Source organism: Peromyscus californicus, unplaced genomic scaffold (genome assembly GCF_007827085.1).
Source record: "Peromyscus californicus insignis strain IS unplaced genomic scaffold, ASM782708v3 Scaffold_18__1_contigs__length_77618521, whole genome shotgun sequence".
In the NCBI taxonomy this organism is placed as follows: domain Eukaryota; kingdom Metazoa; phylum Chordata; class Mammalia; order Rodentia; family Cricetidae; genus Peromyscus; species Peromyscus californicus.
In genome coordinates this window covers 43,230,161-43,257,976 of record NW_026294480.1, presented here as the reverse complement: position 1 = coordinate 43,257,976, position 27,816 = coordinate 43,230,161, and the positions used below count along the sequence as shown (strand labels likewise).

The 27,816-nt window shown below is 47.7% G+C and overlaps 1 protein-coding gene across 1 annotated transcript; it reads left to right on the top strand.

The window, feature by feature from the left end:
• Nucleotides 1-368: 368 nt before the first annotated feature.
• Nucleotides 369-27,525, top strand: Snx18 (sorting nexin 18). Its single transcript, XM_052743303.1, has 2 exons — nt 369-2,121; nt 24,850-27,525. The coding sequence occupies exons 1-2, from the start codon at nt 528-530 to the stop codon at nt 25,101-25,103; spliced, it is 1,848 nt and encodes a 615-aa protein (XP_052599263.1). The 5' UTR covers nt 369-527; the 3' UTR covers nt 25,104-27,525.
• The last annotated feature ends 291 nt before the right edge of the window (nt 27,526-27,816 follow it).

Below are 27,816 nucleotides of genomic sequence, written 5' to 3'. Positions count from 1 at the left end.
TTAGGAGCATTCACTCCGAGCAGTCAGAGAGGGAACGGTCATCGTGGATACAAATACTCACTTTCTAAGAAGTGTCTTTTGACTGGAAACACCGAAACAACGTCAGAGGATTCACTTCTGAAAAAGAAAACAAAAAACAAACCCACCCGCAGCGCGGTCCACCTAAAGGCCGCCAGTTTTTCCACACCCGCCACGAGGGGGCAGCGGCGGCCGCGGAGTCGGCGCCGGCGCCGGGGCCGGCGCGGCTGCTCGGCCATCGCTTGCTCTTGTCTGGCACGCGGCTCTCGGCAATGGATTAGCGCCGCTGGGGACGTGGGAGGCCCGGGCCCCGCCCCCAGCCGCCGGCGGCGGCGGCCCTGAGCAGCAGTCCTGGCTGCAAGCAGAGCGGATCGGCGCGGAGGGCGCGAGCGGAGCGGAAAGCTGAGTGTGCACGGCCCTCAGAGCTCCCCTCGGCGCACAGGGGCGCGGGTACTGACCGCGGGGCCCTCGGGCCGGCCCGGGCTCCGGGCGGCTCCGGGCTCGGGACCATGGCGCTGCGCGCCCGGGCACTCTACGACTTCAGGTCGGAGAACCCCGGCGAGATTTCTCTGCGGGAGCACGAGGTGTTGAGCCTGTGCAGCGAGCAGGACATCGAGGGCTGGCTCGAAGGGATCAACAGCCGCGGCGATCGCGGCCTCTTCCCGGCCTCGTACGTGCAGGTGATCCGCACGCCCGAGCCCGGCCCTCCGGCCGACGGCGGCCCTGGAGTCCCGGCCCGCTACGCCAACGTGCCACCCGGTGGCTTCGAGCCTCTGCCCGCCGCTCCGCCCGCCGCCTTCCAGCCGCTGCTGCAGCCGCAGGCGCCGCCGAGTTCCTTCCAGCCGTCGGGCGCCGGCTTCCCGTACGGCGGGGGCGCCCTGCAGCCGTCGCCGCAGCAGCTGTACGGCGGCTACCAGGCCAGCCAGGGCAGCGACGATGACTGGGACGACGAGTGGGACGATAGCTCCACGGTGGCCGACGAGCCGGGCGCGCTGGGCAGCGGCGCCTACCCCGACCTCGACGGCTCGTCCTCGGCTGGCGGCGGCGCGGCTGGTCGTTACCGCCTGTCCACACGCTCCGATCTGTCGCTGGGCTCACGGGGTGGCTCGGCGCCGCCGCAGCATCAAGCGTCTGGAGCCAAGAGCTCGGCCACGGTGAGCCGCAACCTCAATCGCTTCTCCACCTTCGTCAAGTCGGGCGGGGAGGCCTTCGTGCTGGGCGAGGCGTCGGGCTTCGTGAAGGACGGGGACAAGCTGTGCGTGGTGCTGGGGCCCTATGGCCCCGAGTGGCAGGAGAACCCCTACCCTTTCCAGTGCACCATCGACGACCCCACCAAGCAGACCAAGTTCAAGGGCATGAAGAGCTACATCTCTTACAAGCTGGTGCCCACGCACACCCAGGTGCCCGTGCACAGGCGCTATAAGCACTTCGACTGGCTGTACGCGCGCCTGGCTGAGAAGTTCCCCGTCATCTCGGTTCCCCACCTGCCTGAGAAGCAGGCTACCGGGCGCTTCGAGGAGGACTTCATCTCCAAGCGCAGGAAGGGCCTGATCTGGTGGATGAATCACATGGCCAGCCACCCAGTGCTGGCGCAGTGCGACGTCTTCCAGCATTTCCTGACCTGCCCCAGCAGCACGGACGAGAAGGCCTGGAAACAGGGTAAGCGAAAGGCTGAGAAGGATGAGATGGTGGGCGCTAACTTCTTCCTCACTCTGAGCACACCCCCGGCCGCCGCCCTGGACCTGCAGGAGGTGGAGAGCAAGATCGATGGCTTCAAGTGCTTCACCAAGAAGATGGACGACAGCGCGCTGCAGCTCAACCACACTGCCAACGAGTTTGCGCGCAAGCAGGTGACTGGCTTCAAGAAGGAGTATCAGAAGGTGGGCCAGTCCTTCCGAGGCCTCAGCCAAGCCTTTGAGCTGGATCAGCAGGCCTTCTCGGTGGGTCTGAACCAGGCCATCGCCTTCACCGGAGATGCCTACGACGCCATAGGCGAACTCTTCGCTGAGCAGCCCAGGCAGGACCTGGACCCAGTCATGGACCTGTTAGCACTGTATCAGGGGCACCTGGCCAACTTCCCAGACATCATCCATGTTCAGAAAGGTAAAGCCTGGCCTGTAGAGCTAGCTGGTGGTGTGGGGTGTTTTGTTCAGGCTGAAAGCAATGACTTTGATAGGCATACCCCTCTCTGGGTTCAGGTTCCGGTTCATCCTCTATGTCTGGGGTCCCTTAGGGGTATGGACTGTTGGGACTTCCTTAGAGAGTTTCCAGTGGATTGCTTGATTGCACCTTCTAGTCAGAAAAGGTGCTCAATGTGTTGTCATTTCAGAATTTGAATGGGCAGGGAAGTCAGCTGCTCTGGTCTATATAATCGTGTGGACTGGGGCAGAATTAGCAGGGGACCTAAACCAGGCTAGGCATCCCTTTGAACACCGCAGTGCTGGCAGAGATAGGAGACTAGGAATAATGGATGCCTGGGAATAAAGGTAAGTCAGGCTTTCCACTCAGTTCCTGCTGTGGCCGGGGAGTTTGGCCAACCCTGTTCACAAAGCTGGGGCAGCACAGGGACTTCCTGTGTCAGCGTCTTATGAAATGCCCTAAGGGGCTCTCTACCCTCAGGAACCCAGCTCTCCTTGAGTTCGGAATTTCTTAACCAGCTGACGTTTGGGCTGTTCTTTAGGATGTAGGGACGCTGGTTGGGACAAAATAGTGTCGTGTCTGAGAGCAGTGAGTTAGCCGACCCAGTGCCAGAGTGTGCTGCTTTTAGTAGTTGGTGGTGGTACCGGCTTTTGTGAAAGCACGGACTCTGCAGATCATTTTTTGTAAACCGCAGCAGCCATGCCTGCCTGACCTGAGGTTCCTCGCCAGCAGGCCCTCCGATATAATGGCTCTATTGATAGAGAGAGATGGGGAGGTGTTGCTGTTAGGAATGTGGCCTTGCCTCTGGAGGTCCGCTGTGGGGGAGGTGGCAGCAGGCAGGCGGTCACCTCCTGTAGCATCCTGGGCTGGTGGAAGGCTGCATGGATAACCAGGTTTGGCCTTGGGTGGGGGTGACCTGTTCACTTCCCTGCCATGGCGGGGACAGAGCATTTGGGAACATCCCTGATCTTTGACTTGTTCTTTCTTGGGTTCAACTCAGTTCTTCTTTCTGGTTCGCTGGAAGCAAACAGAACAAATCTGTTCCCCATCATGTCAGGCCCTTAGACATTGGGGACATCAGTCTCTTTGCCATCTCCTTCCTTTCTGCCCCTTTCCTTCCTCTTCCCAGTGTGACAAGTCAGTCCCAGTCTGACTCTTAATAAGGTGGGGGGATGGGGAAGTTCAAAGGTCTTGAGTCCCTTCTCGCTGCTGCCTTGCATATCGGTGGTACTAGTTTCCTGAGCGAACAGCAACTTTCTTGACAATTTGCAATTCATAAATACAGTCTAAGACTGAACTGACTCTTTGAGCAATAATATTGCTGCTGGCCTGTATTGAACCCACATCTACATTCTTTCTGTTTTATTTTTAAGTTTGTTATGAATCCTTACCCTTCTGGGCTGGTGGGAGTGAAACTGACTATTTGAGTCTCAAATGTAACATCTTACCATTTAAATCCTGTTGCAATACTTCAGTCGGTCCCACGCCGCCGGCTGCCTACCGATGGATTTCTGTGGGTTTGTACAGAATGTTGACAATACCTGAAGAAGGGCAGGACCAAGTACTGACTGCCTCCTAGGTGGTGGGGGCGGGCAGGTGTCTGCTCCCCCTCTGTGTGGGTTCATTCACTGGTTCTACTGTCTGTCATTCGGGCCTTTGGCGTGCCCTGCTGTGGAAACTGAGTATCAGAAAAGCTGTGTTTGTCCCATGGACTGCTGGAATGTGCAGTGAGTCTAGTCAGCCATTGAGGGTTTTTTGTTTATTTTTTTTCCCCTAAACCATAAAGCATGGATTGTCTCCTGTTGCTTGGGACCTGGAAATCCTTCCTTTTCAAACTGATGTTTCAGATGGTTTAAACAGTTCTACAGGGTAAACATCTGTAGGCATTACTTTCGGGAACACGATTGATTGATTGATTGATTGGTTGTGATGTTTTTTCTGCTGTCACCTTGGTGTGTAATGCACAGGGAGCGTGAGTCTCTAGATGACTTCTTTTAGAATGCTGCCACTAAAGATGGAGTGTCCAATGCATAGGGCCAACGTTGGTGCAGTATTAGAGGTGCAGCTGAGATTAAAATCCTAGCCCCCTGGCCTGAGGGAAGCTTTTTGAGCATGCCTGGGGACTTGGCGATGTAAAGGTCAGCTGACCCTCCCTCCCTCTCAGCGGTGGAGTTGCTGTTGCAATGACTCTTTTTTTTTTTTTTTTCAGTCTGAGCATTTGGGAGTCTGTTTACTGCTTGAGCTGCTGGAGTGTTTTGTTTTGTTTCCATTACAAGGTCTCAAAGTATAATCACATCGAAGGGCTCTCCTGACTGGAGAATAGCAACTGCAAAAAGAACAGACAAGAAAAACTCAAGCGACTTCCCAGTCTTTTGCTGTAGGTGATCCAAAGTTTTTATCTCAGTTTAGGAAGAAGTTTTATAATTGGACATTCACAATAATTGTCTCACTTCTGGTGCTCTCATTGTTTAAAGGAAAGGCAGGTTTTTGTTGCTTTGACATTTTTCATGCGTGGGAAATTAAAATGCAATCTGATGGAAACTTCAGTTCCTCATTCAAACGGTTGTAAGTAACAAGTGCTTAAGTGAGTTGTGACCAGAAGATTGGGTAATAGACACCGACATGGCCATCACGGTTCAGAGTGTCAACAGCACTGTCTGTTGACTTCAGTAACTCCGCTCCTGAGATTCCGGAAAGTTAGTTACCTTTCAGTGTGCTTTTCTAGTAGTTTTCTTTTCCTTGGGTAATTTTGTGGCAATGCTTACTTCCCTTGTGAGCTTAATTGATAAAAAGTGGGAGGGGAAACAGGTTCTGCTGGATCCCTGTTACAATCCTCCCAGTTGTTCACTCCGTGAGCATTATTAACTGGTCATCGCCGTGTCTCAGTACACCCAGTGGCCTCCTTTGGGAAGCTGAGCCATCCTGGTGGGGACCCCCCACTACAGAATGGGGGTGGGTATGCTTTAAATGTGATGGGCTGGCTTTTGCTTAGGCTCATAAAGGTTTTAGTTTAGTACTTGGAGCCAAAGTGAAGAGAGCCATATGGTTCCATCAGCTGAAAGAGAATTCTAGAATTGTGTTTTTAAGTCAACTAATGGACTCTTGGATAAATAGACCTACTTAGTTTAATGGAGTGGAGCGGAGGGTGAGGGGGTTGCTGTAGCCTGTAATAACTAACGTTGGATGGACATTTAGAATGTGCACAGATCGCAGTCATATTTTGCTTGACTTAACAGGAGGATTTCTTTCAGCTCTTCAGAGCCTCTGCAGGCAGTGTGTACGCTCGGGCCCGTCACTGACCCGGAAACTCTGTGGCTCTGATTTTGTTTCCCTCAATGGTAACATTTTATCTTCTCTCCGTCTGTGGTTCTTGCCTGCAGTGTGCTTTGATACTGCTGAAGCCCAGGGACTTTGAAGCAGTCGGTGGGAGAGTATTTAGTAGGGGACTCCCAGCCTGCTCAGTTTGGTTTCCAAAGATGTGATTAGCTTCTCCAGTTTGATAAAGCCACAACTGGATGGCTGCAACTCAGGGTTCAGAAGTTTTGTGTTTATCTCTTGAGGATTATAGTAGGAAAGACCAGAACAGCAAAATGAAGAGTTCCCTTGTTCTTTGCTTATAAATATGAACCAGAGGACTGGAGGAAGCCACATAGAGCAGTTTCTTTATTCCAAGGAAAAGGCCTCAAACCATATTCCACACTGAAAGATAACTCATTTTGGGGAGAATCTTAGGAAAGGGGCCTCTGAAGCCACAGCCTGCTAGGCAGTGCTGTTCAGTGGAACTTTCAATAATGACAGCATGTCTGTTGGACGAGACCTCATTTGTCCCCTGTGAAGCAGGACTAGATAAATAGACAGTCCGATTTCTGTATTCTTCACTTGATGGTACAGACTCTATTTCTTTGCTCTCTAAATGGTCCAGATGGCCCTCCCTGCCTTTTCTACAAAAAAATAGCCCCAGGACCTGAGGCCTGATGGCCAGGAGCTGGCCAGCCAGCCCTACTGGGTAGAATTTCACCATTGTGCCGCCTTTCCCCACCCTGAGGAGGGTAGGTCTTGTGTCCCTCAGACATTAATTAAAGATAGCCAGAGTCCCAGCAGGGCAGACAAGGTGAGGCCTTGCTGCCCGGCTTCCATTCAGTGCCCTGTTCTCCTGTGCTAAAAATAGCCTGAAGAAGGTGGTGCCCGGAATAAAGAGAAAGGGCTAAGGAGGAGGGCTGTTTGCAAGTTCATCCTTTTGAAACCCCTGGGCCAGACATGGAGGCCAGTCGGTCTTTTTGTCTGAATTCAGCTGGAGCGTTTCTCCCCTCCTCCCTCCACTCAGCTGTTGACTTCATTTCTAGATGTAACGTTTGTCCCAGTTGACACTTTTCTTAGTGGCTCTAAGGTAACCTCTGGGACTTCTGAAGGAGAGGAGTCAGTTGCTTGGTTAAAGCTTAGATGTGGCTGGTCCCTGGCTGGTCCCTGACTGGTCCGTGACTGTCTTGCTCAGACAGCTAGGTGGATGCTTCTCTCTTCTTCCTGCTGGTGGTTTCTAGACTCTGAGCTCTGCAGTCCTGTCTGCCCGACTGGGGAGCCCAGATTGTTCTGCCAATCGCAGCAGAACCGAGGGGACTTTCCTTCCCAGTTCCACCAGGAACTCTTCGCACCCCTGGGCTTCATTGGACTTCCCTTCTTGTTGGGAAATGACACCCTGTCAGATCACCTTGTGATTTCCAAGCAGGAGAAATTCTGTGATTCACTAGGAAACAGGAAACTTCCCTTAAACTTAGGTTCCTTTTTGGTGGCTCTATTAAAAAAAATAATAGAAAATATTATTTTTAATATTTTTAAACCAGAGTTTAGTATTAAATTGGATTGCATCATCTCTGAAGTCCATGATATATGATAATCACCAATAAAATGGTCAGGTGGCTGAGCTGTGTTTAATGACATTATATCCAGAAGACATAGACTGAACCATCTGGCTGTTGTGGGATGTCTTTCTGTATGCTGTGAATATGTGCTGCTCTGATTGGTTGATAGGTAAAGCAGTTCGGCCAATGGCGAGGCAGAATAGGCAGAATAAGGTGAGGCGGTACATTCAAACTGAAGAGACAGGAAGACAAAGGTCAGGCGAGATGCTGCGAGCCGCTGCCAGGAGCCACAAGATGTAAAAGTAACAGCAAGCCACAGAGCCACGTGGCAAGACATAGACTAATAGGAACGGGTTGAATTAAGTTATAAGAGCTAGTTAATAATGTGCCGGAGCCATAGGCCATACAGTTTGAAATTAATATTAAGCCTCTGAGTGATTATTTTATAATCAGCTGAGGGACCATGGTCTGGATGGCACCAGAGAAACTTCTGTCTACCTCTGGCAGCTGGTGTTTAGACAACACATTCTAGATTTTACTGGAGGCACAGATAGCATGCTTTGATCCTCAGTGAGTTCTGGACCAGTGATAAAGGGTGCTCATCCTGCTGTGGCAGTGTGATTGTATACCAGGTTGCTGAGAGTCCGGAGGATCATGGGAAGGAACGTGCTCTTAGTGTACCTGTGGCACAGGGTGGTTAGGTGGTTAGGCCAAGAAGTCTTGTGTGCAACTTCATGGCTGTGGCACCCGGACCCATCTGTGGACCAGTGTGGAGTCTGTTGGGCTGGTGCGTGGGTGAGTGGGAGTAACTTTGAACAACTGGAACCTCCGCAATCTTCAGTGCAAAGTGGGAACACTTCCTTCAGGTCACTCTGAGGATTACATTTTATAGTGCTTAGTAGCTGCTTACTAAATGATTGGCATTGAGAACAGGCAGGTGCTTTTAAAGTGGGAGTCAGTCTCCACTGACACACAGTTCTAGTACGTACACTATCCCTCCCGGCAGCCTGGAACCACCAGAACTGCAGGCGCAAGTCCAGAAGCTGGAAGGAATCATTAGTACAACCTGGGTATTCTGTTTGAATCAGGTTATCCTGTGTTGAGTACCAGCAGTCATTACTGGCATCAGAGGGGCAAATGGAGATGTTCCCTGGAGCGATCAGTATGTTGTGCACACTAGACAGTTCTTGTAAATCCTCTCTTGTCAGCCCCCCTTCCTCCCACACCACATTAATTTTGTGCAGGGACAGATTGCTTCAACATTTCTGAGCATCATTTTCCACAGCTGTAAAGATGAAGTTCTGGATTTCCTAGATACTACTTTGTTTAGGTGATTCTTACTTTGTTAAACAACGTTATTATTTCATACTGAAAGTAAAACAACTCAAGAATGCAGTGAACATTTAGACATTGTTTCAGGCTGGTTTCAATAGTGTTTTGTCTGCCCATGTGACTGCAAGCTGGGAGCTTGAAAATCCTTTATCAGCTGACAAAGTTAAGAACATTTAGTTCAGATTAGTAAACATGTATCCCTGGCTTAATTCATGAGATGCTTCTAGAAGGGAAGCACCTGGCCTCCTGGCTGCCTGTGGGGGCTCCCCGTGTTCTGAAGCTGCCTTATGGTGAACGTGTGGTGCCAGTTCTAGGACCTAACTGAGAGATGTGATGAATGGGGCTGCAAAAGCGATCAGCTGGAATGCTATTTTTTTCTTCCGCCTGCAAAGCGAACTTTATTTTGAACTCTGAACACAGCCTCCTTTCCCAAAATAAAAGAAAATCAAGTTAGTTTGCTTTTCGTGTTGTGACCCAAATACCTGCTCAAAAGCAGCTTCAGGGACGGTGGATTTGCTTTGACTCTGGTTTGAAAGTGGCATACCCCTCCTGGGAGAGAAGACATCATGGCAGGTGGCTCCCTGGTGGCCGGAGTGTACAGGTGGGACTCCTCACCTGCTTCTGCTCCCGAGCTTTCTCCCCCACTCGCTCTTCAGTGTGAGACCCCACCAGCCTCTGGGTGGTCCTCAGGTTATCTTCCTTGTTAGCCCCTCACAGACATTCCCAAAGGTGTATGTCACTAATACTCTTAATGTAGACAAATTGACAGTCAAATTAGCAATCACAGTGGGTGTATAATCTGATTACACTTCAGTGTGAATACTTTCAACCAACATGTCTTTTCTACCCTTTTTCTTAGAACTTTGTAACTTATGATGGGATTTGATTTTTCCCTATGCATTATTTAGTGGATTGGATGACGGTAGTTGGGAGAAAGGCAGTATCATCAAGTTTATTCATAGGACCCTCTAAAAAATAAACTCGATTTTTATTGCATAAATATTTAAATAGATAGCATAGCCTAAGCACTGCCAACATTATTACATCAGTGACCCAAATGATTACCACCCTCGGGTAGCTTACGTTCTAGCAGGGTGGAGACACAGTGAAAGATAAACACGGCAAGCCATAATGTACAACAGATATGTATGATATGCATTCAGAAGTGGAACAGGGAGCGGGGGTGGAGCAGAGAGATGGACCATCAATGTAGACCTCACCAAGAAGGAGGGATTCACGTAGTACCGTGGAGGGAAGGAGGTCATCAGAGCAGGTGTTGCTGGAGAGGACTGTTCAGGCAGAGGGGTTCATCTGTAACAAGGCCCTGGGTGGCTGTGGACTAGGAAGGTGGAAGAACAGCCAGGAGGTCAAAGGTTGTGTCTAAGGCATCCCAGTAGAAGAGGTCCTCAGCGAAGAACAGATTGGTAAGGCTTTGTAGGTCACCGTCAGGACACATATTCAAAGTTCAAGCGAGATCGAAGCTCTTGCAGGATCTTGAGTGAAGGGATGGCATCCATTTCAGACCTTTCCCAGTTGTGCTGAGAAAAATGGCTTGGAGGTCAGAGCAGGTACAAACAGGAAAACAGTCGGAGGTGGTGGCCGAGACAAGGGAAGGGTAATAGAGGTGATCGATCAGGAGGGGTCCCAGCCCACAGAGAGATCTGTGTTGAAGGTACAGTCCGCAAGTGTGGGGCCTGACCAGCAAGCTGGGGCTTTTTAAGCCTAGTAGATACATTGGGCTCCTGGGTTGGGATCCGCATCTCTCTCCAACACAAGCACAGGCAGCCAAACCCCGATCTGGACCTAGTGCTTGGAGCCTTCTGTTCCGAATACGTCCTTTAAGCAGTCGCCCTATGTAGGGCTTAGTTGTTGGCTGGTATTTACTGTCTCCCTTTTGTGATCCTGCATCATATAGCTATCCTGCTTTATGTATTTTAGTAAGTGCGTAATACATGTTTGTCGTGTTAATAAGCGGGCACTCGTTAGTAAACTACTTGGCTGACTTTGAGAGCGATGTCTTATGTGACTTACAGAATGCTTTTGTTTTCCCATTTAAAAGGGTACAGGATCTAAAGATAGGATCTGCATATACTTTATGGATGAAGTCATTAATATGTGAGTGATTTTAAATTCTGAGATTTATGTGGCTATGATCCAGCTTTCTAAAATTCATCGGAGGAAGGGAAATGAATATGTACCTCATAGTATTTCTTTATCTGGACTGCTTGGTGTTTCAATGTGTAGAGATAAAGTTAACACACACACACACACACACACACACACACACACACACACACATGTCTTTTCTGGTCGGTTTTAGTAGTAGTAGTTTTCTGGGGTCCTTTCTGCTTAATTTGGCACACAAGGACCTCAGTATGTGCATTGACATTACCGATGGACTTGGATTCCTGGAGCATGGATGCTGGGCAAGTGGTACCTCACGGAAGTCACAGTTCTGTGGAGGGTAGGCTGTGTGTACAGAGGATCCAGACAAAAGGCAAATTCATCTCAGAATAAGTATATGAGAATTGAGAAGATGGAGACGCTAGTCAGTTTGCATTAGAGGCTTGGGTAGAGGGTACTTGGTTTCTGCTTTGAAAGATTCATATTTGACTTTTGGAAGAACATGGATGCAATGCACTCATCTTGGATATGGTTTAGGATAGGTGTGATAAGCACATAATAGCTGACCCGTTGGTTCCAGCACAGAAGTCCATGAAGGAGTCTGACTAGCTGTGAATACAGTGTGACACACACACAGTCATGGCATACCCATGGCAAGATCAGGAGAAGGTATCCATAATTGTGCAGTTTCATCCTAAGGTGAGTTTTGAAAGCAATGGTAAACTTGCAAGCAGGGTGGGAACTTCCCAGACCAAAGGAACTGTGTATGCAATTATCAGTTCAGGCTGCCTCTCAGAATCAGCTCTCCACCCCCAATCTGTTGAACCTGAATGTCAAATGCATACTGTCTGGACATTAGTGGTCTTCAGCAAGTGCTTAGATATGCTTCTGGGTTTACAGCCGCTGTTGTGGGTGGTGAGGGAAATGTTATAGAAGGTGGGTATTAATGTGGCCAAGTTAACACTTCCGGTGGACAGGTGTGTGGTGTGGGAGGCTTTTGAAATAATTGAAATGACATGGTACAATCCTGAATGGACGCAGTATCATGGGATGTAGAAGAAGGGACAAGACCTTCTGTCTGCAGAAGTAGATAAAGGAGACAAACGACCTGTAGATGGTGAACTGTGGAGCCACCGCACGGGTCTTGGGGGGATAGCGTTAAACAGAGGTCTGCTAGCTGCAGCCTGTGGGCCAGGTGTACAAAGGGGCTTGTTTACAGCACTTGAGCTAAGGATGGTTTTTATGTGTTTAATGGTTCTGTAAGTGCCTGCATAATAACCCCAGTGCTGCCTGTTGATCTGCAAAGCCTAAAATATTTACTGTCTAGCCTTTGAAGAAAATGTTTGCGAGCCTCTTGTCAAAGGACAGGCAGGCTAGGGGAGTGGTGGTACAAGTGGCGGTCGCTGCTGGTCATTGAGATTGCTGTGTGGCTTTCACTATTCCAGACATACTGGTGAGCATGGCACCACAGTTCTTTGAACAGGTGATTCACATCTGTCTTTAATGGGATCGGTGTTTAATGTCTTTAGGCATTGGTGTTATCTCCTGTGTTAGTTTCCTAGGACTGCTCTAACAGGTCATCGCAGTCTGGGTGACTTACACAGCGGCAGTGTGTCCCATTACAGTTCTGCAGACTGGCTTTCTGAAATGAAGGTGTTGGCAGAATCGTTGCCCCTCCACGGAGACCACTTCCATTCCTGGTTGCTGGCCTGCCTCAGGGTGGCTTGGCTACAGGTGGTCCCTCCAGTCTGTGCCCATCGTGACATGGCCTCACCCCTGGGTGTGACTGACTGGCCGGCCATCGGGCTGTGTGCTCCCTTGGTCCTTGCCTGCTCTGGCCAGTGTGACCTCACATCTGACATCAGTTCACTAATCACATGTGCAAAGACTGTTTCCCGGTGGATAAGGATTGGGTGATGCTCTTTAATCCAGGACAGTGAGCTAACTTCCCCCCACAGGGCATCTCCTGAGGGTGATCCTCACAACTGAGGCTGAGAAGTTGGGCGTGTCCTAGGTCACCCAGCTGACCAACCAGGGCAGGACTTGAATTCATGTTTGACCTTGAGACTGGTGTGAATACTGGCTAGGAAATCGATTCTGTAGGCAGTTAGCAGCTGGTAAAGGGTTTTCAACTAAGTAGTGGCATCTTGCTCATCTTCAAAGTAGCTAGCAGATTTTGAAGGCTGTTGCCATGTACCAGGCATGGCACTTCTATGTATTTATATACACTGTACCCGTTTAAACCTGTGATTTTACCACTTTACAGGTGGGCACTGAGCCATGGAAGTTGAAGCCTGAGATTCCAGCATACTTCCTGGTGCTGACTGTAGGCCCAGAAAGCTCTTCCGAAGCATGCAGAGATGAGGAGGCTGTTGAGTAGGTCTGCGGGTGTGGCTTTGGAAAAGAGCAGGTGAACTTGAGACGGCTGCTAGCTAGAGTGGCGGCATTTGACCAGGTGCTGGGTGTCTGGAGGGGCTTAGTGTTACCCCTGGGTGTTAAGTTTGGGTGATAGGAAATGGTGAGGCCAGTAATAGAAATACACGGGCGGAGAGGAGGAGTGGGCTGAGGAGACAGGGGTGAGGCTGAAAGGAATTGTGGGAATCCTGTGGTCCAGGCCTTGGCCTTCTGTTTGTTTTGTTTGTGTTTTCAGGCAGGTCCCCATCTGTAGCCCAGGTTTGCCTTGAATTTATGGATGTCTTCCTGCCTCGGCCTAAGCGCTGGGATTACAGGCATGCACCACTACGGCCACCTTGGTTATTTTAATTAAAGGAAAAACTGCAGTTTCTTTTGATCTACAGAGATAAAGGGAGGCTGTCGCTAAAATAAATCAACAGAGAAACCCCTCCTCTTAAGGCCTGGCAGCATAAATGATACCAGCTCTTGACAAGGACCAGCAGGGCCTTCCAGGAGTGGGGATGGGTGTGTGTGTGTGTTGGGGGGGGGTGCCTTTATATTCACAGGGGACTCAGTTCCTGTTGTGCACAATAGAATATTCTTAACCAGTACAGGTAACAGCATGGGCCATGGCAGTGTTCTTGTGCTTCAAGACTTGTATTTGGAGTATATCTTTGAAGTCAGTATTTTCTAGGTCTTGTGTTCTGTCTCTGATTGGTTGGTTGGTCTTGTGCTGTTACCCAAGGGAGTTCAGACATGCCAGAGTAAAGAGTAAAGCCATGGACTCCTGATCTCTGCCAGCACAGGGAAGCAGGGCAGTCACGGGGGAGATGAGGGTGCTGGGGGGTTTCTGTTTAAGGTGGCTGATTAAGAACTGCCCCACACACTCATCGGGTGGCGTGTAGCAGCCGCCCTCGTGGCACGGTTACAGTGAAGGAAATATGAGAAGGCCTCAACTGCCTTCCTTGTGGGACAGAATCATAATTTCAGGGAAAATACTAGACAGCAAAAAATATATCCTCGATCTATCTTTGTGGCCCCAGGTTAATGCAGCGCCCAGCCCCCTGGTGGCTCATCAGGCTGTGGTACCACTCTCACTAGGCCTGCCCTGGTCCTGCCCTGGTCCTGCCCCGTGGGAGGGTCTTCTGTTAGCAGCCTGGGTCAATTGGATTTTAGCCCAAACCTTCATTTTATCTTATTAGAACAAAAGACACCAAGATTTTATTCCAATTCTAAGTACTTTCCAGGCCCCCTTTTCTCTGCTGTGACTCCTGGTGGTGGTTGTGAAGGGTCTGCTAATGCAAGGGTTGACAGTTTGCTGACATTGCTTAGTGGGATTTTGTGGCCAGAAAATATTTAAGAAAAGAAATAAGGGTTGGGGATTTAGCTCAGTGGTAGAGCGCTTGCCTAGCAAGCACAAGGCCCTGGGTTCGGTCCTCAGCTCCGAACCAAAAAGAAAAAAAAAGAGAGAGAAAAAAGAAAAGAAAAAATACATGCTTTGTCTTTCTTATGCTCTGATTTTAAGTCTTCCTCTGTATTTGCTGAGATAGAGGCCAGTTAGCATTTCCACCCTCACACCCTCTCTTTGAAGTACAGGTATTCGGTGTTTACAGGATCGTATTGGACCTATTTTGTCATCCAGTGTTTGAAAATCTGCTCCTTGGATCTGGAGACCAACCACGGGGCTTTGCTTGCTGAGTGCGGCTCCCTACTGAGCTAGTCCCCACCCAGGTTCAGTATTTTGTGGGAGTTGAAGCATCATAGAACGTTTATGAAGTTCCAGACACAAACATTTTGTTTTTAGCCAGTAAGCTGCAAGAGATACATGGCTTCAGGCTTCATTTGGGGAACAAGGCAAACTGAGCATCCATTGAGTGAGGGTACATCACCCTGATGCTCTCACCCAGCCTGGACGTCATTCTGCCGGTGGACCTTAGTGACTGGAGGAAAGCTGTCCTAACTGGTTCTTCAGGGTATAGCAAGGCTTTTTACCAAGACCAAGCAACTTATTTTATTTTCAGGACCAAAATGAGCTTAGACAATGGAATTCTTTAAATGATTTTGGTTTTTTTTTGTTCCCCATTAACAAGCAGCCAGGGTTTTCTGTCACTCATTCTTCTTGTCTCGACTGTCTGAAAATAGCTCCAGACTTCTCGTCATTTAATTCAGTTACGAGTTGAAAGTGAATTCCAATGAATTTACCTTTGAAAGTTACTAGTACTTGGCTTTAGCAGCATTTAAGCCCTTCAAAAAAGAGTTGTTTGGGGCCAGGTATAGTGATCCTGGAACCTTGAGAGGTTGAGTTAGGGGATTGTGAATTCAGGGGTCGTCAGGGCCACCTAGTGGGACTGTGTCTCAAACACAAACAAGTAATGAAATGCTTGTTTTCACTGGTCAGTATTTGTACCTGGCAGAGTTCATCAGTGTGCTCCAAGCCTAGTGTGACTGGACTGAGTGGAACTCTCGAGGCACTTTGGGGATGCTCCTCATTGATGTGGGCAAGCAAACTGCCCAGGTGCGTATGCAGCCAGCTCTCACTGGTACTGCCATCCGTTTCCTAAAGCTCTCCCTTCCAGCCTTTGAAAAGTGGATGGTGATCGCTTTCCTGTGAGAGTCCAGGAGAAGAGCATGCAGCCTTCAGAGAGGGTAGCACAGGACAGGTGTCCTTGATACTCTGTGTGACTGTCACCACCCCGGTGGCCATCCCATCCCCGTTAGATGGATATTGGCCTTTGTTTTGGAAGCCTTTCACTTGAGGGCCAAGTGCGTACATACTGGAAGAGAGGGGAAAGTGTATCAAGTGGGTGGGGACCCTAAGGGAGGAAGAAGAGTGGGGGAGAGGCTGCCGGAGGGGAGGAGGAGGGCTACAAGGGTGTGGGGACCAGAAAGGGAGGAGAAGGAAGTAGGTCACCTTGACCAAATCAGCATTTTCTTTCAACGTTGGTAGTACTCGCGGGAATGAAAATAAACTGCCCATCCATCCAGACCGCTGGTCCCTGTGCTCCATCCTGCTTTACCTCTTACACCAAGGCCCTGTTTTCTGAGAAAGCCCGTAGGGAGACCGGAAATCTGCTTTATGTTTTTGGCCCATTCATGATTTCAAACTCAAATGAGTTGTCACCACAACCTTTTTTTTTCCCAAGGGGAAAAACAGCCATTGGATCCTGGGCCTTTTGTGTAAATGGCTCAGACAAAACCGACTGAGAAGATATTTGGATGAGGCTGGGAAGACAGAGCCAAGATGCAGAGAGAGAATCGGGGTGAGGGCATACAGAGGAAGCCCTGCACCAGCCCCAGCAACTTTTCCAACAGAGTTGGGGTAACTCCTGTGGCAGTATATAGCCCGTGAAGCTGGGTTTTTCCTTCTTCCTTTTGCTGGGTCAGTTGGTGCCAGGAAAGTTGTCCGTCCCCATGGAGCAGGACACAGGGCACAGGCAGGTTTGCTAGGGCACTTGTTGACTTCGTTCAGCTGGTGGTGGGTTGTCTCTGTGTGCTAAGACCCCAGCTGCAGGGCCCCCGTGGTCTCTCTGCAAAGGCAGTAATGTGGAAATGCTTGGTGAGCATTAGCTTGTGACTGAGGGAAATGATGTAATGACATGGTCTGCGCTCTGTCAAATGGTGCTGACTTCCTTGATCATCATTCATTTATAAAATTTGAGTCGTTAATGTAGTGATGTTAATGAACTTTGTTAATAATTAAATTCTTTCGTTTCATATTCATTGCAAACCTGAATAACATGCTCCTGATTAAAGGTGTGTGTGGATTACAAGCAAAGACGTGATTCTAGCTTTGCTCTTTTCAGCCAGAGCGGATTGTAAGACTTCCCAGGGTGCTTACCCTGGTAACACACACAAAGGTAGGGAGTGGGCGGAAGTGAATCGGAACCTTGGGTGTCTGTAGAGCTGATTCTGGAGTTCCAAACGGGCACAAAGTTCCTTCCAGAGGTGGGTCGATGGGAGTAGGTTTGAGAATGAACCTTGCTGAATTTTGCAGTTACAGAGTCTGCATGGGAGTTTAGGAGAGTTTGTTCATAACAGCAAGGTAAGAACATTGGTTTAGTTCCTCTTAACTCTGAAAATGTGCCAAGTGAAGGATCCCTTTTGGTTTTTCAAGACTACTTGGTCTCTATAGCCCAGGCTGGTCTGGAATTCACTATATTGCTCAGGTGTCTTTGAGCTCATGGTGTCCTCCCGCTTCTGCTCTCAAGTGCTGGGATACAGGCGTGAGCTTGCTTGCTGGCTTGAGACGCGCATCTCACATCTTATCTGTTAATGTCCACAAAGCTATTAGCAGTCTCCTGCAGTCTCCTGTGTAGTCTCAAGGTGGAAAGGGTCAGGCTGGCCCACAGGTGGGAATGGTGGTTTCTTTGAAACAAATAGCCCTGGACGTTTTGGACAGATGACAACCTCTTACTTGGAAGATTTTAGAATTATACCATAAACTCTTCCAAGCACCTTTCAGCTTCAGATATATAAGGAAACCTGGTTTCAGCTATGCCCTGCTCACCTGGGCCTGAGCTGTAGCTCACCTTCCTCACAGTCTGTCAGGCCTGGAGTGATGGGGTGGGGTTGGTCATATGTCTGTGGAAGCTTGACCTTAGTTAGGGCTCCTGCTGCTCCTTTAGAAATAAATTATTAGCCAAGTGAACTTTTAGTCCTGTTGAGGACTCCAGATAATTTGCCAGACTAATTTAATAGGTCAACCAAGTGCCCACCAGAAACATCCCTCTCAATATGTATGCTTTTTAATGTCATGTCATGCACTCCACCCCCGCCCCCATCCCCACAGAGCTCCTCACAGGAAGGAACCATTAGAATGTGCTAAAGGCCCTGCTGGTGCTCTGGGACAGCCTGTGCTACTTCTGCCTTTTGGGGATGTTGCCCAAGTGTTCCTCTCCCTTCAGGCCCCTTCCTGTGCTTGGAGGACATGTCAGGGTGACTCAGGAGCCTGTACTGCTTTGCACCACCTTCCTGTAAGAAGCAAGTGCTCTGAGCCCCGAGTCTTCCCGTACTTCCGAAGAGCACACCCGGCTCTGTGGTAGACCCCTTTAAAGTAAGCCCTTGATTCGCTCGCTCATGGACTAACTCATGTCTGTTCGTTAGCCCAGTAAAGCCCCCTTAGAAATTGTTCCCACCAATCACTTGTGCGTTTTCTTATTTATTAGCACAAATTCATTGGATGGAAACAGTGGATTTCATCGTGACGTTTCATACACGTTTGGAATGGACTTTGAGCATAGCCCCGCCCTCATGCTCTTAGGACTCCTCCCCCTTCCTCCTGACCTCCTCCCCTCCCCCCCCAATAGTCCCCTTCTGCTTTCATGTCTTCTTAAAAAGAAAATCTAGATTGAGATGAGAAAAATGGGGTATTTGTCTAAGTGTTATATTTCACATAGCGTGGTATTTTCCTGCAGCTGACATCATTTTGCAGTTCTCCTGTATGGGCCTGTAGGTGGGTGTGCGCATGTGTGTGCCAGTGTGTGCCTCCCTTAGATCTCTCACTGAATCTGGAGCTCACAGATTGGGCTAGATTGCTCAGCCAACAAGCCCCAGAGTTGGCCCCAGAGACCCTCCTGTTTCTGCCCCCCTGGCACAGCAGTGTGGGGGCATGTTACAAGAGTATTCCCCTATGTCTAGCTTTTAGTGGGTGCCAGGGATTGAACTCAAGTTCTCATGCTTGCACAGCACGCCCCTCACTAATTGAGCCGTCTCTGCAGCCCCAGTTTGTACTTTAGGGCAAAGTAATACTCCATGTGTATACCTGCCACATTGCCTTGAGGCTGATTCCAGAATTTGGCTGTGGTGATCAATGCTGTAATAATTACGGGGGTGAAAGTGTCTATTGTGTGCTGGCTTGATTCCTTTGATCTGCACCAGAAGTGCTGCAGGTGAATCGTGGTAGTTCTTTTGCTCTTTTTTTTTGAGGACCCTGCATGCTGATTTCCCATAGTGTCTGCATTAATTTACATTCTGCCGACACTGTGCGAACTGCTTCCTGTGTCCGCTTTTCTCTTGCTTTGCTGTTTGTGTTCTTTTTACTGTGGTGAGGTGGACTCTGACTATAGTTAGGATTTATGTCTTCCTGATGACTTAAGAATTATTTCAAGGGTATCTTGTCTGTTTGTACTTCTTTGAGAACTGTTCACAAGCCATTTTTTTTTTTTTATCTGACCAGCATGTTCTTTTCTTTAACTTAGAAACTGTCACCCTAACCATGGGCATCATGGGACTTTTTGTTGAATAGTGCTCTCTTGACCTTAGACCTCACCACATAATCTCTTCCTCCATTCTTTCATCTCCCCGGTTGGTTTTGAAAGCAACATGGCGCTACGCATTTGTGAGGGGCCAGGTCCCTCTTAAATGAACCACTTAAGTAAAGCTTCTGAAGCCTTCGCCTGTCTCTCATTGGTTCCCTGATGGAAGTGTGTGGTCCCTTTGTTGTTCTGGGCTGGGCAGTGGTTTTCGCTTTTATTTCACTGTCCTCTGGGGTTGGAGAGAATGCTTCAGCGTTGCTGTCCTGCTCTGCATGGGCACTGCAGCTGGCTGCGTTGTGTGCACCTCTGCGGTTGTTCCTGAAGCCCTGCAAAGCATTCGGAAAGTGACCGGGGAAGGAGCAAGCCTGCATTGATCTGACTCTGCCCCAGTTTCCCTCCCCAGCTCCCCACTCTTAATGGGAGAGTTGACTGAAACATTTGCAAACACTGCTCTTCTTTTGATATTTAACATGTTAACCGTGAAACGTGCCAAGTGTAGGGAACTGCACAGATAATTTCCAGCTTCAGAACTGTCAGCTGTGGGAATGAGCAATTTGTAACAAAACCCAACTTCTAGCCCTAGTACACTAGTTAGTTCCCGCTGATGCTTCTTAGAGCATTGCCCTTGGGGAAATGTGCTTTTTATTTGCTCTGGTGAACTCGGACAGCAGGGCTCACTGAGGAGAGGTGGGCAGAGTGAAGCTTCTGGACCCTCACAAGCCATTCTCTGTCCCCATGTGGCTTTGGTTGTTGAAATCTGTTGGGGTTCTATTCATTCCCAGTCTGAGATAGAAAATTAGCTTTTGTAATAATTAATTGTCTTCCTAGGATGGAAAACACACCAGTTCTCTGTTTATTCATAGAGGTTGCAAAATAAAAAAATTTAATGCCTTTCTTGTGCAAAGAAGAAAAGTTTAGTTTTTATGAAAAAGAAACTTTTTTGTTGCATCGGATGTGGAAGGCCCCTGAAGTTAGGGTTATGAGCTTTGTAGGCGGAGCCTGGCTGCTGGCCCTGCGCAGAGGATGTGTGTAGAGTGCTGGTGGTTTTCCTTCATTTAGTTTTTCGATTTACCGTTGTCAGCTTGTTTTGTTTTTAATCATCTTGCTTTCTTTTAAAAGTAGTTCTGGGAGAAACCAAGTTACCTGTATCTCATTTAAAAGAGGTCATGTGAAAAGATTTGCTCTGCATCGTGAGTGACAGGGTGGTGCACTTTGAGACAGGGTCTTACTGTGTATCCCAGGTGGCCTGGAATTCACAATCCTGCCCCAGCCACCGTGGTGGAGGCGTCACCCCTTGACTGCACATGGCCCCCACTAGTCTTTCTGTTTGCGCGCTCACAGTATGCCATTTAATGCCATCACGTACTGTCTATATGTTCTCAATGTATCAGGCGTGTGTGCTTTGTCACCCCTCAGGAAAGGATTTGAGCCCTTGCACAGGAGACTCAATTTTCATAGACACACCTCCTGCTCATCTCTGCCTTGCAGTCTTGACGTGCTGTGGCAGCAAACTTGAATTTCGTTAAGTGGGTCACACTCAAAGTCTTGGCATTCATCTTCCAAGGCTCTGTCCCGTCCTCTTGAATTCACAATAGTGATGTGGTTTTTTTTTTGCCAGAATGTTCCAGTTTACCCGTCAGATAAACATACATTCCTACAGCAGCTATGTGTTAATATTTTGAGTTGGAACTGACAGTGGATGCCGTCTTCCATGGTATCCAAGTAGATGGAGACAAAGAAGAAAAGGAAAAACAAGAACACAGAACTCCCTCTAGCCTGAGTTTGTTTTAGATTTTCAAATACTGCAGTGTTTATTTTTTCAGTATTTGAGATAAGAACGTCATAAGTCTTTAAGTACAAAAAGTTTTACAGATTCGGTTAGTAAATTGAATTAGGTTAGTCTAAGGAAAATTTTCAAACATAAACAAATAGTTTCTTTTTCACATTCAGAATGCCTTTTGAATTACATGGCAAAACAAAAGCCAGGGGGTGGGGGGATGGTTCTTTGTGTAAGAGTGCTTGCCCAGTAAGCATGAGGATGCTGAGTTTGGATCTCAGCATCCAGTCACAAAGCTGGGTATGGCTTCACCTGATGGTAATCCACTCACAAAACTGGGTATGGCTTCACCTGAGGGTAATCCACTCACAAAGCTGGGTATGGCTTCACCTGATGGTAATCCACTCACAAAGCTGGGTATGGCTTCACCTGAGGGTAATCCACTCACAAAGCTGGGTATGGCTTCACCTGATGGTAATCCACTCACAAAGCTGGGTATGGCTTCACCTGATGGTAATCCACTCACAAAGCTGGGTATGGCTTCACCTGGTGGTAATCCACTCACAAAGCTGGGTATGGCTTCACCTGATGGTAATCCACTCACAAAGCTGGGTATGGCTTCACCTGGTGGTAATCCACTCACAAAGCTGGGTATGGCTTCACCTGGTGGTAATCCCAGTAGTTTGGGAGGAGAGGAGACAGGAGGGTCACTGGGCTTGTTAGCCTCTCGCCTTGCTCCAAGTTCTGTGAGCTAATCCTGTTACAGTAAGGTGGAGAATGATAGAACAGGGCACCTCCACATCCTCCCGGAATCTGCACATGTGTGCATTTACCGTATATGTACGCCACACTCACATACAGACTTCATAGTCTCTCCCTTCCTCCCTTCCTCTCCCCTCCCCCACAGCAGTCTGTGGCCAGGAGGGAAGCAGTGGCCAACCTGCCACAGGACTGGCACCCCAAGCCCACTTTTCTTGCCCGTTCAGGCACCTGTTCCTTTTCTGCATACTTGTGTTTGCTTTGAAATCAGTTGCTCATTCAGATCCCACCTCCGCCTCACCAGGGTCACCTGGTGACGCAGGATCACATGGCCAGCAACTCTAATTTCTCTGTTCTTCAGGTAGGGGTAGTATCTGCTGTAAGTTGTGGCAAGGTTAGAGGCTGTGCGCACAGTGCGTAGCATGTATCAGGACTGGTTTTGACAGTGACCGTTTACTTCCAATCTGTTCCCTTCTTATACCCCCACTACCCTTGGCACAGCACATAGCCTCTAGCTGGCCCTTGCAGACTTTTCTGTCATGACGTAATCCGTGTTACCTTTGGGCAGGCACATCCAACTCCCGTGCAGAATTCTGCACTTCGAGGCTGAGTGCACTTGCCACATGGCTTCCTGGTGAGCTCAAGAGGGTGGGGGTTAGACTATACGGTTGATTCTACCTGTTCCACCAAGCCAACACATTAAGCATGTTAGGCTCTCCATCAGTAGTCCTTAAGTGAACTAAAGCCCTTATACAGGCTGTAAATATAACAACCCCGTTACTACTTAGTAGAGTTACATGTGGGAGAAAACTCGGTCTTGAATTTTTCCTTGGCCCCTTGAACACTCAAATGTGGAAGCCTCTAACTGCCCCAAATTCCCTAGACTTCAGCTTAGGGGGCGCTCATGCATCCTGGGCCGTGACTCAGTCTTTCACCGCTGAAGAGCCAGAAGAACATTACCGTGAGACAGCAACCGTTGTATACTGCATCAGCACCTGAGCAGGAGGACATGCACTGTACAGACCCGGGCCACTGTACAGACACTATGGCCAGCGGTAGAGCTTGTCCCTTGTGTTTGAACCCTGGACTGTGGCTTTCAGAGGTACCTTAGATTGAAATTGAATGAAAAAACAGTCAAATCGCCAAGACCTCCCTCTGTTCTCTCTCTGCCATTTTAAAACATGGATTTTTATATCTTTAGTTGTTTCTTGAAATATTTTTTTCTAGAATGTTGCCTCTCAGTGTTCTGGTCTTTCTCTGTGTCAGTTGGAAGCCTGTACAAAAATAACTAAGACACTGTGTCACAAAAGGCACGTGAGTGGATACAACCTTTTTAATATTAGAGCAGGCAGGGCCAGGCAACATGTATATGTTTAATTCCAATACTCAGGAGGCAGAGGCAAACCTATCTCTGTGAGTTCACACTCGCCCCTCCCCAAGTCTACAAAGGGAGTTCCAAGCTGGCTAGGAGTTTACAGTGAGAACCAGTCTCTAAAAACAAAATAAAAAATAATATGGAGCAGTCAAATATTAGTACTTTGCTGGTACTGCGGACTGGAAGAAATGTCGAAAGCCTGATACTTCCCTTAGCAGGGCAGGGGTAGTCTTGAAGCCATGTGTTGCCTCAGGGACCTCTCTGCCTCTCTGCCCAGCAGAGCATCCTTCTCTCAGTGGGAGGGGGGAATGATGCCCATGGCAGGGCCAGATGATTCAGGCATGGATGTCTGCCCCTGCCGCGCCATGCCTTGCTGCTCTGGGACTCTGCCCATTTCAGTGAAAGATCTCATTTAGAATGAATACATAAAAAACATGTGGGTATGTGCATTCCTCCACAGACATGCATTTCTCTGCATAAAATTTGCTGTTGGTGGTTTTTTTTTCATTTCCCATCTTTGTATAGTGCTGAAGTGGGGGGTGAGGCGGGGTGAGGCACACAGGAGCTCAGTGGTGGATCATTTGCCTTGTACATGTGAGGTCCTGGGTTTTGTTCCACAAATATTTTTAACATAGCATTTTTTGAAAAGCACACTGTTTAATCTTTGTTTAATACTAGTTTGCTTTGTTAATTTGCAGATTTGAAGGACTTAAGTAACAGGGATGCTCTCCTAGGGTAAAAGCAAGCTCCCTAACTCTGAATAGGCTGCCTTTCTCCCCAGGTGTCACAGTCACAGGTTGCTGGCTCCCACTCCTGGCTCCTGTGCTCTGTAGTCTCGGCCTCTTAGAGTGCTTTAGCAGCATACTTTCTAGATGCTTTTGACCATTTCCATTCTTAAGCTGCTAAAACGTGTCCAGGCCATGTGAACGTCGCCATTATTTAACCCTGGGAACCAATGGATACCGTCATTTCCTGTCTCCCCAGCCTTCTGTGTGGCCTGTGTTTCTGGGGGAGAATCCACCCACCTGCCAAAATAACTGATCTCACACCCCCCACCCTGCAGCACTCTGGAGAAATTTTTACATAAAAAGCTGTGGTTCTTTTGACCTTCTGAAGCAATCATCAGAGCAAACAGAAAACCCACTGCCCCAGTAATCTGGAGACGATGTAACATTCTAATCCTTGGAGATGCTGGTGTCCCATGTGTGGTCTCCAGGAGAAGGTGCTGTCAGACTAAGCACATACGGATGTCACCCTCTTGTCAGGCACGGTCTCTGAGTGAACCCGGCACGGGCTTGGGTGCCCTACAGCCTCACTGTAACCTGGCAACACTACCCAGCCCCTCCCCCATTGAGCCTTGATTTCCAGAGCCAGCTTGAGTTGGTACTGACATACTTCAGGGACGGGTTCTGACTCCACAGAGTAACTCATTGGTGAGCTTTTTCTCAGGAAAGGGGATTTCCTCCTTTCTAAGGTGTGGTTTGGCATGAGGGTTGTGGTCTCATACATTGTAAACATGAAAACTGCAGGTTCTCGGTTTATCTGTAAACGAACAACTTGTCACACCTTTTTGTTAGGTATAGCATCTCAAGAAGTACTACGGAGGCTTGCTCAGTGTGGAAGGCATTGGTTGGAAAAGTGGAGTTGGAGCCGCGGTATAGCTGCTTTTTAAATTGGTCTTTACAGTCACAGCTTTTATTCCAAAGGATGTTGAAATAGTTCCGACAAGTACCGACAGGCCCTAAGTTCCTGTGTGATACTTAGATGTCACTGGGATTCGTGTGCATCCCTGTATTTAATTATTGCTCTCTTTGACTGCAGGAGCTCTTACCAAAGTGAAGGAGAGTAGACGACATGTGGAAGAGGGCAAGATGGAAGTCCAAAAAGCTGACGGCATCCAAGACCGCTGTAACACCATTTCTTTCGCCACGTTGGCCGAGATTCATCACTTCCATCAGATTCGAGTGAGAGACTTTAAATCACAGATGCAGCATTTTTTACAACAACAAATAATATTTTTCCAAAAAGTGACCCAGAAGTTGGAAGAAGCTCTTCACAAATACGACAGCGTCTAGAGGCTGGACCCAGGACTTTGCCCTTGTTTCCAGTCCAAGGATAGTTTCTGCAGCGGAATCAAAAGAGCTGTTGCCAACTCTAGGTGGTGGTACAAGGGTGGATTTGTGTTCCACTGAAACCCAGCTGGATATATAATTACGTAGGAAAGAAACAGTTAATGTGGCTATGTAGCAGAAACAGTACCACACTTTGTAACTAAATTATACTATGTATGCCTACACTACCATTGTAACTTTTGGATAATGATTATACTATTTGCCTTATTGCTTTCTGAAGTATGGGTATATCAGTGTATACTTTGTAGACCTCAAAACCCATGAAGAGTCTCAAAGAAGCTGGCTGGACAAAAGCCTGCTGTGGATGCCTTTTTATTCTCATAGATCGAGATTACCTAAATTCAACCTATTCTCTGTTTACAAACTCCAACTAGAGCAGCTATGCGACTTTGTGCCTTTAGACTGGTTGTTTTCATTTCTGTCCCACCCCTGTTTAAGCCCCCACTTTTCTGATGGAGAGTGACAGGCCGGCACGTTGGTGACAAACTGTTGAAAACCTCCTGTTTCTCGGGGCGGGCGGGCGGGAGACTCCGTGGCCATCACTTTGCCCAGGAAGCATCGTCCGGTAAGATGCCGGCAGTCACAGAGGAGTGAGACGCGATGCTGTCTTTGGATGTGAAGTCTCATAGGGAGAGAGGCAGTGTCCCGTGCCCTCTCACACCTGTCATAGCATGGCCTCTGGACTCAAGGGTCCCGCGCACTGGGCATGGGGATTTCAGCAGATGCCCTGAGCGCATGGAGAAGGAGGAATCCGATCAGTTGGAGATAAAGTATAGAAACAGTGACAGACAGCACACCCGCTCTTAGTTCTTGGGAGGGCTTCCTTCTGTCTTTTTTTTTTTTTTAATCTTGAAATTTTCTTTTAATGTTCAGCTTTTTGTTTTGTTTTTAAATGGATCTACACTGTTAACTGAATGAGACTCCACTGTGATTCACTCGTTTACTTAATCAAAAAATTTCAGGGATGTCTGTAAATTTCAGTGTTCTACGCGATGAGACGTGTTAGTTGATTTAAGGAGGGACCAGAAATAATTTCTCCTATTCCAGTACTGAAGAAAAAAAAATACTGATTTATACTGTGTTTTTAAAAACTAAATATTGATAAAGCCCCCCTCAGAACATTTAACCTTAAAAATTATTTTAAATATAGTCTTTTATTATTATAAGGGAACTACAAATGACTGATAAATACCAAAAAAAAAAAAAAAAAATTTAAAAGCAACTTCGTTTTAAAAAGCACAAGGAGATTCTGGCTTGAAGTGCCCAAATCTCAATGTATTTTGTAGTTTCTGAGCTAAATAATGTGATTCTTGAGTTTACAGATGTAAAAGCTGTCACTGAAGGTTGAAGCACCCATATCTACTGTCCCTGTGAACTACACTTAACGCTACCCCAGAATCCCTGGTACTGAAATGTCAACATGGGGTACAGAGACCAATCTCCAAGGGGTGAGCTATTAACATGAAAGGGTCAGCTTGCAGAAAGGTCAAGAAAGGAAAGGCTACTGGGATAATTACTCAACAGCGCATTTATTCTCTACGAAGTAATCACATATGGTTTGAGTTATTAAGAACAGATTATGATAATTTTGATCTCTGGTCAAATTCTTACACTTCAGAACTTAGAGCCGGACTTGGCATCACGTGGCGTTGTCTTTCCTACAGGCGCGTGGGGCCGTCGCCAGAAGCCGTGTTCTTTTAAAAAACAACTTCCTCTTGTTGATTGCAAAGTACAGTTAGATAAAGAAAGCCCATATGTATTTAAAAATTAATTTTATTGCAGAAGTTTGGCGGTTATAACGATAGCATTTAATTTAAGTTTGAGTTGGTACTGGACAAGCAAGTTCTCTGCTTTTCAAATGATTTGAAAGTCACATTTTTTGCCTTTCTGTTTTGATGGTGGTTTGATTTTTTTTTTTTTAAGTAAATTACTAAACTTGTGCAATAGTAGCAAGGAAATTACCTGAGGTGTCTTGTATGGTTGTGCTTTAGTCAGGGTGGACATAGCTTAAATGATAAAAACTAAAGATTAAAGGAAGTGTAAGTTCATGCTGCCTCCTCCTTCTAAGAGAACTTTTGTCTGTCCTAACCACATAGCATAATGCCACTGACTCATGGGACTTTAAATGGATTCTGTGGGTTAAAGCACAGGAGTTATTAGTGTCCATTTTCATCCAGGATTCTTATTCTCTAACGTTCTTGGTCCTATTGAAACATTTCAGTATCTAAAAATACTGCAATGTTAATACCCAAGAGAAAAGCCATGATGTGTCTGCTGGTCATCATGATCAGTGTGGTACCTTTTTTGTTGTTGTTTTGTTTTGTTTGTTGTTTTCGTTTTTTAAATAAACTATCATGCCCTTCGAGCCATCATTTGTCTTTACTTCTCGAGTGTGAAATTCTGATATGTAATTGTGTAGAGCACAAGGGTGTGCGCCCTGGAGCTGGTTTTACTATTTTAACTACCGGCAGTGAGTTGTTTATGGGCTGTAGCCATGGTGCAGCGAGACTGGTTGTACAGCCATGCATAGTTTTCTAGGCGGTTGTGTCTGAAGGCCCAGTTCACACAAGTGAAGCAAATCAAAGCACTTTGGCTAGAACAGTGTAGTGACTAGATTTTCCCAGGCTTCCCTGCTACTATTATGGTCTTGTGTTTA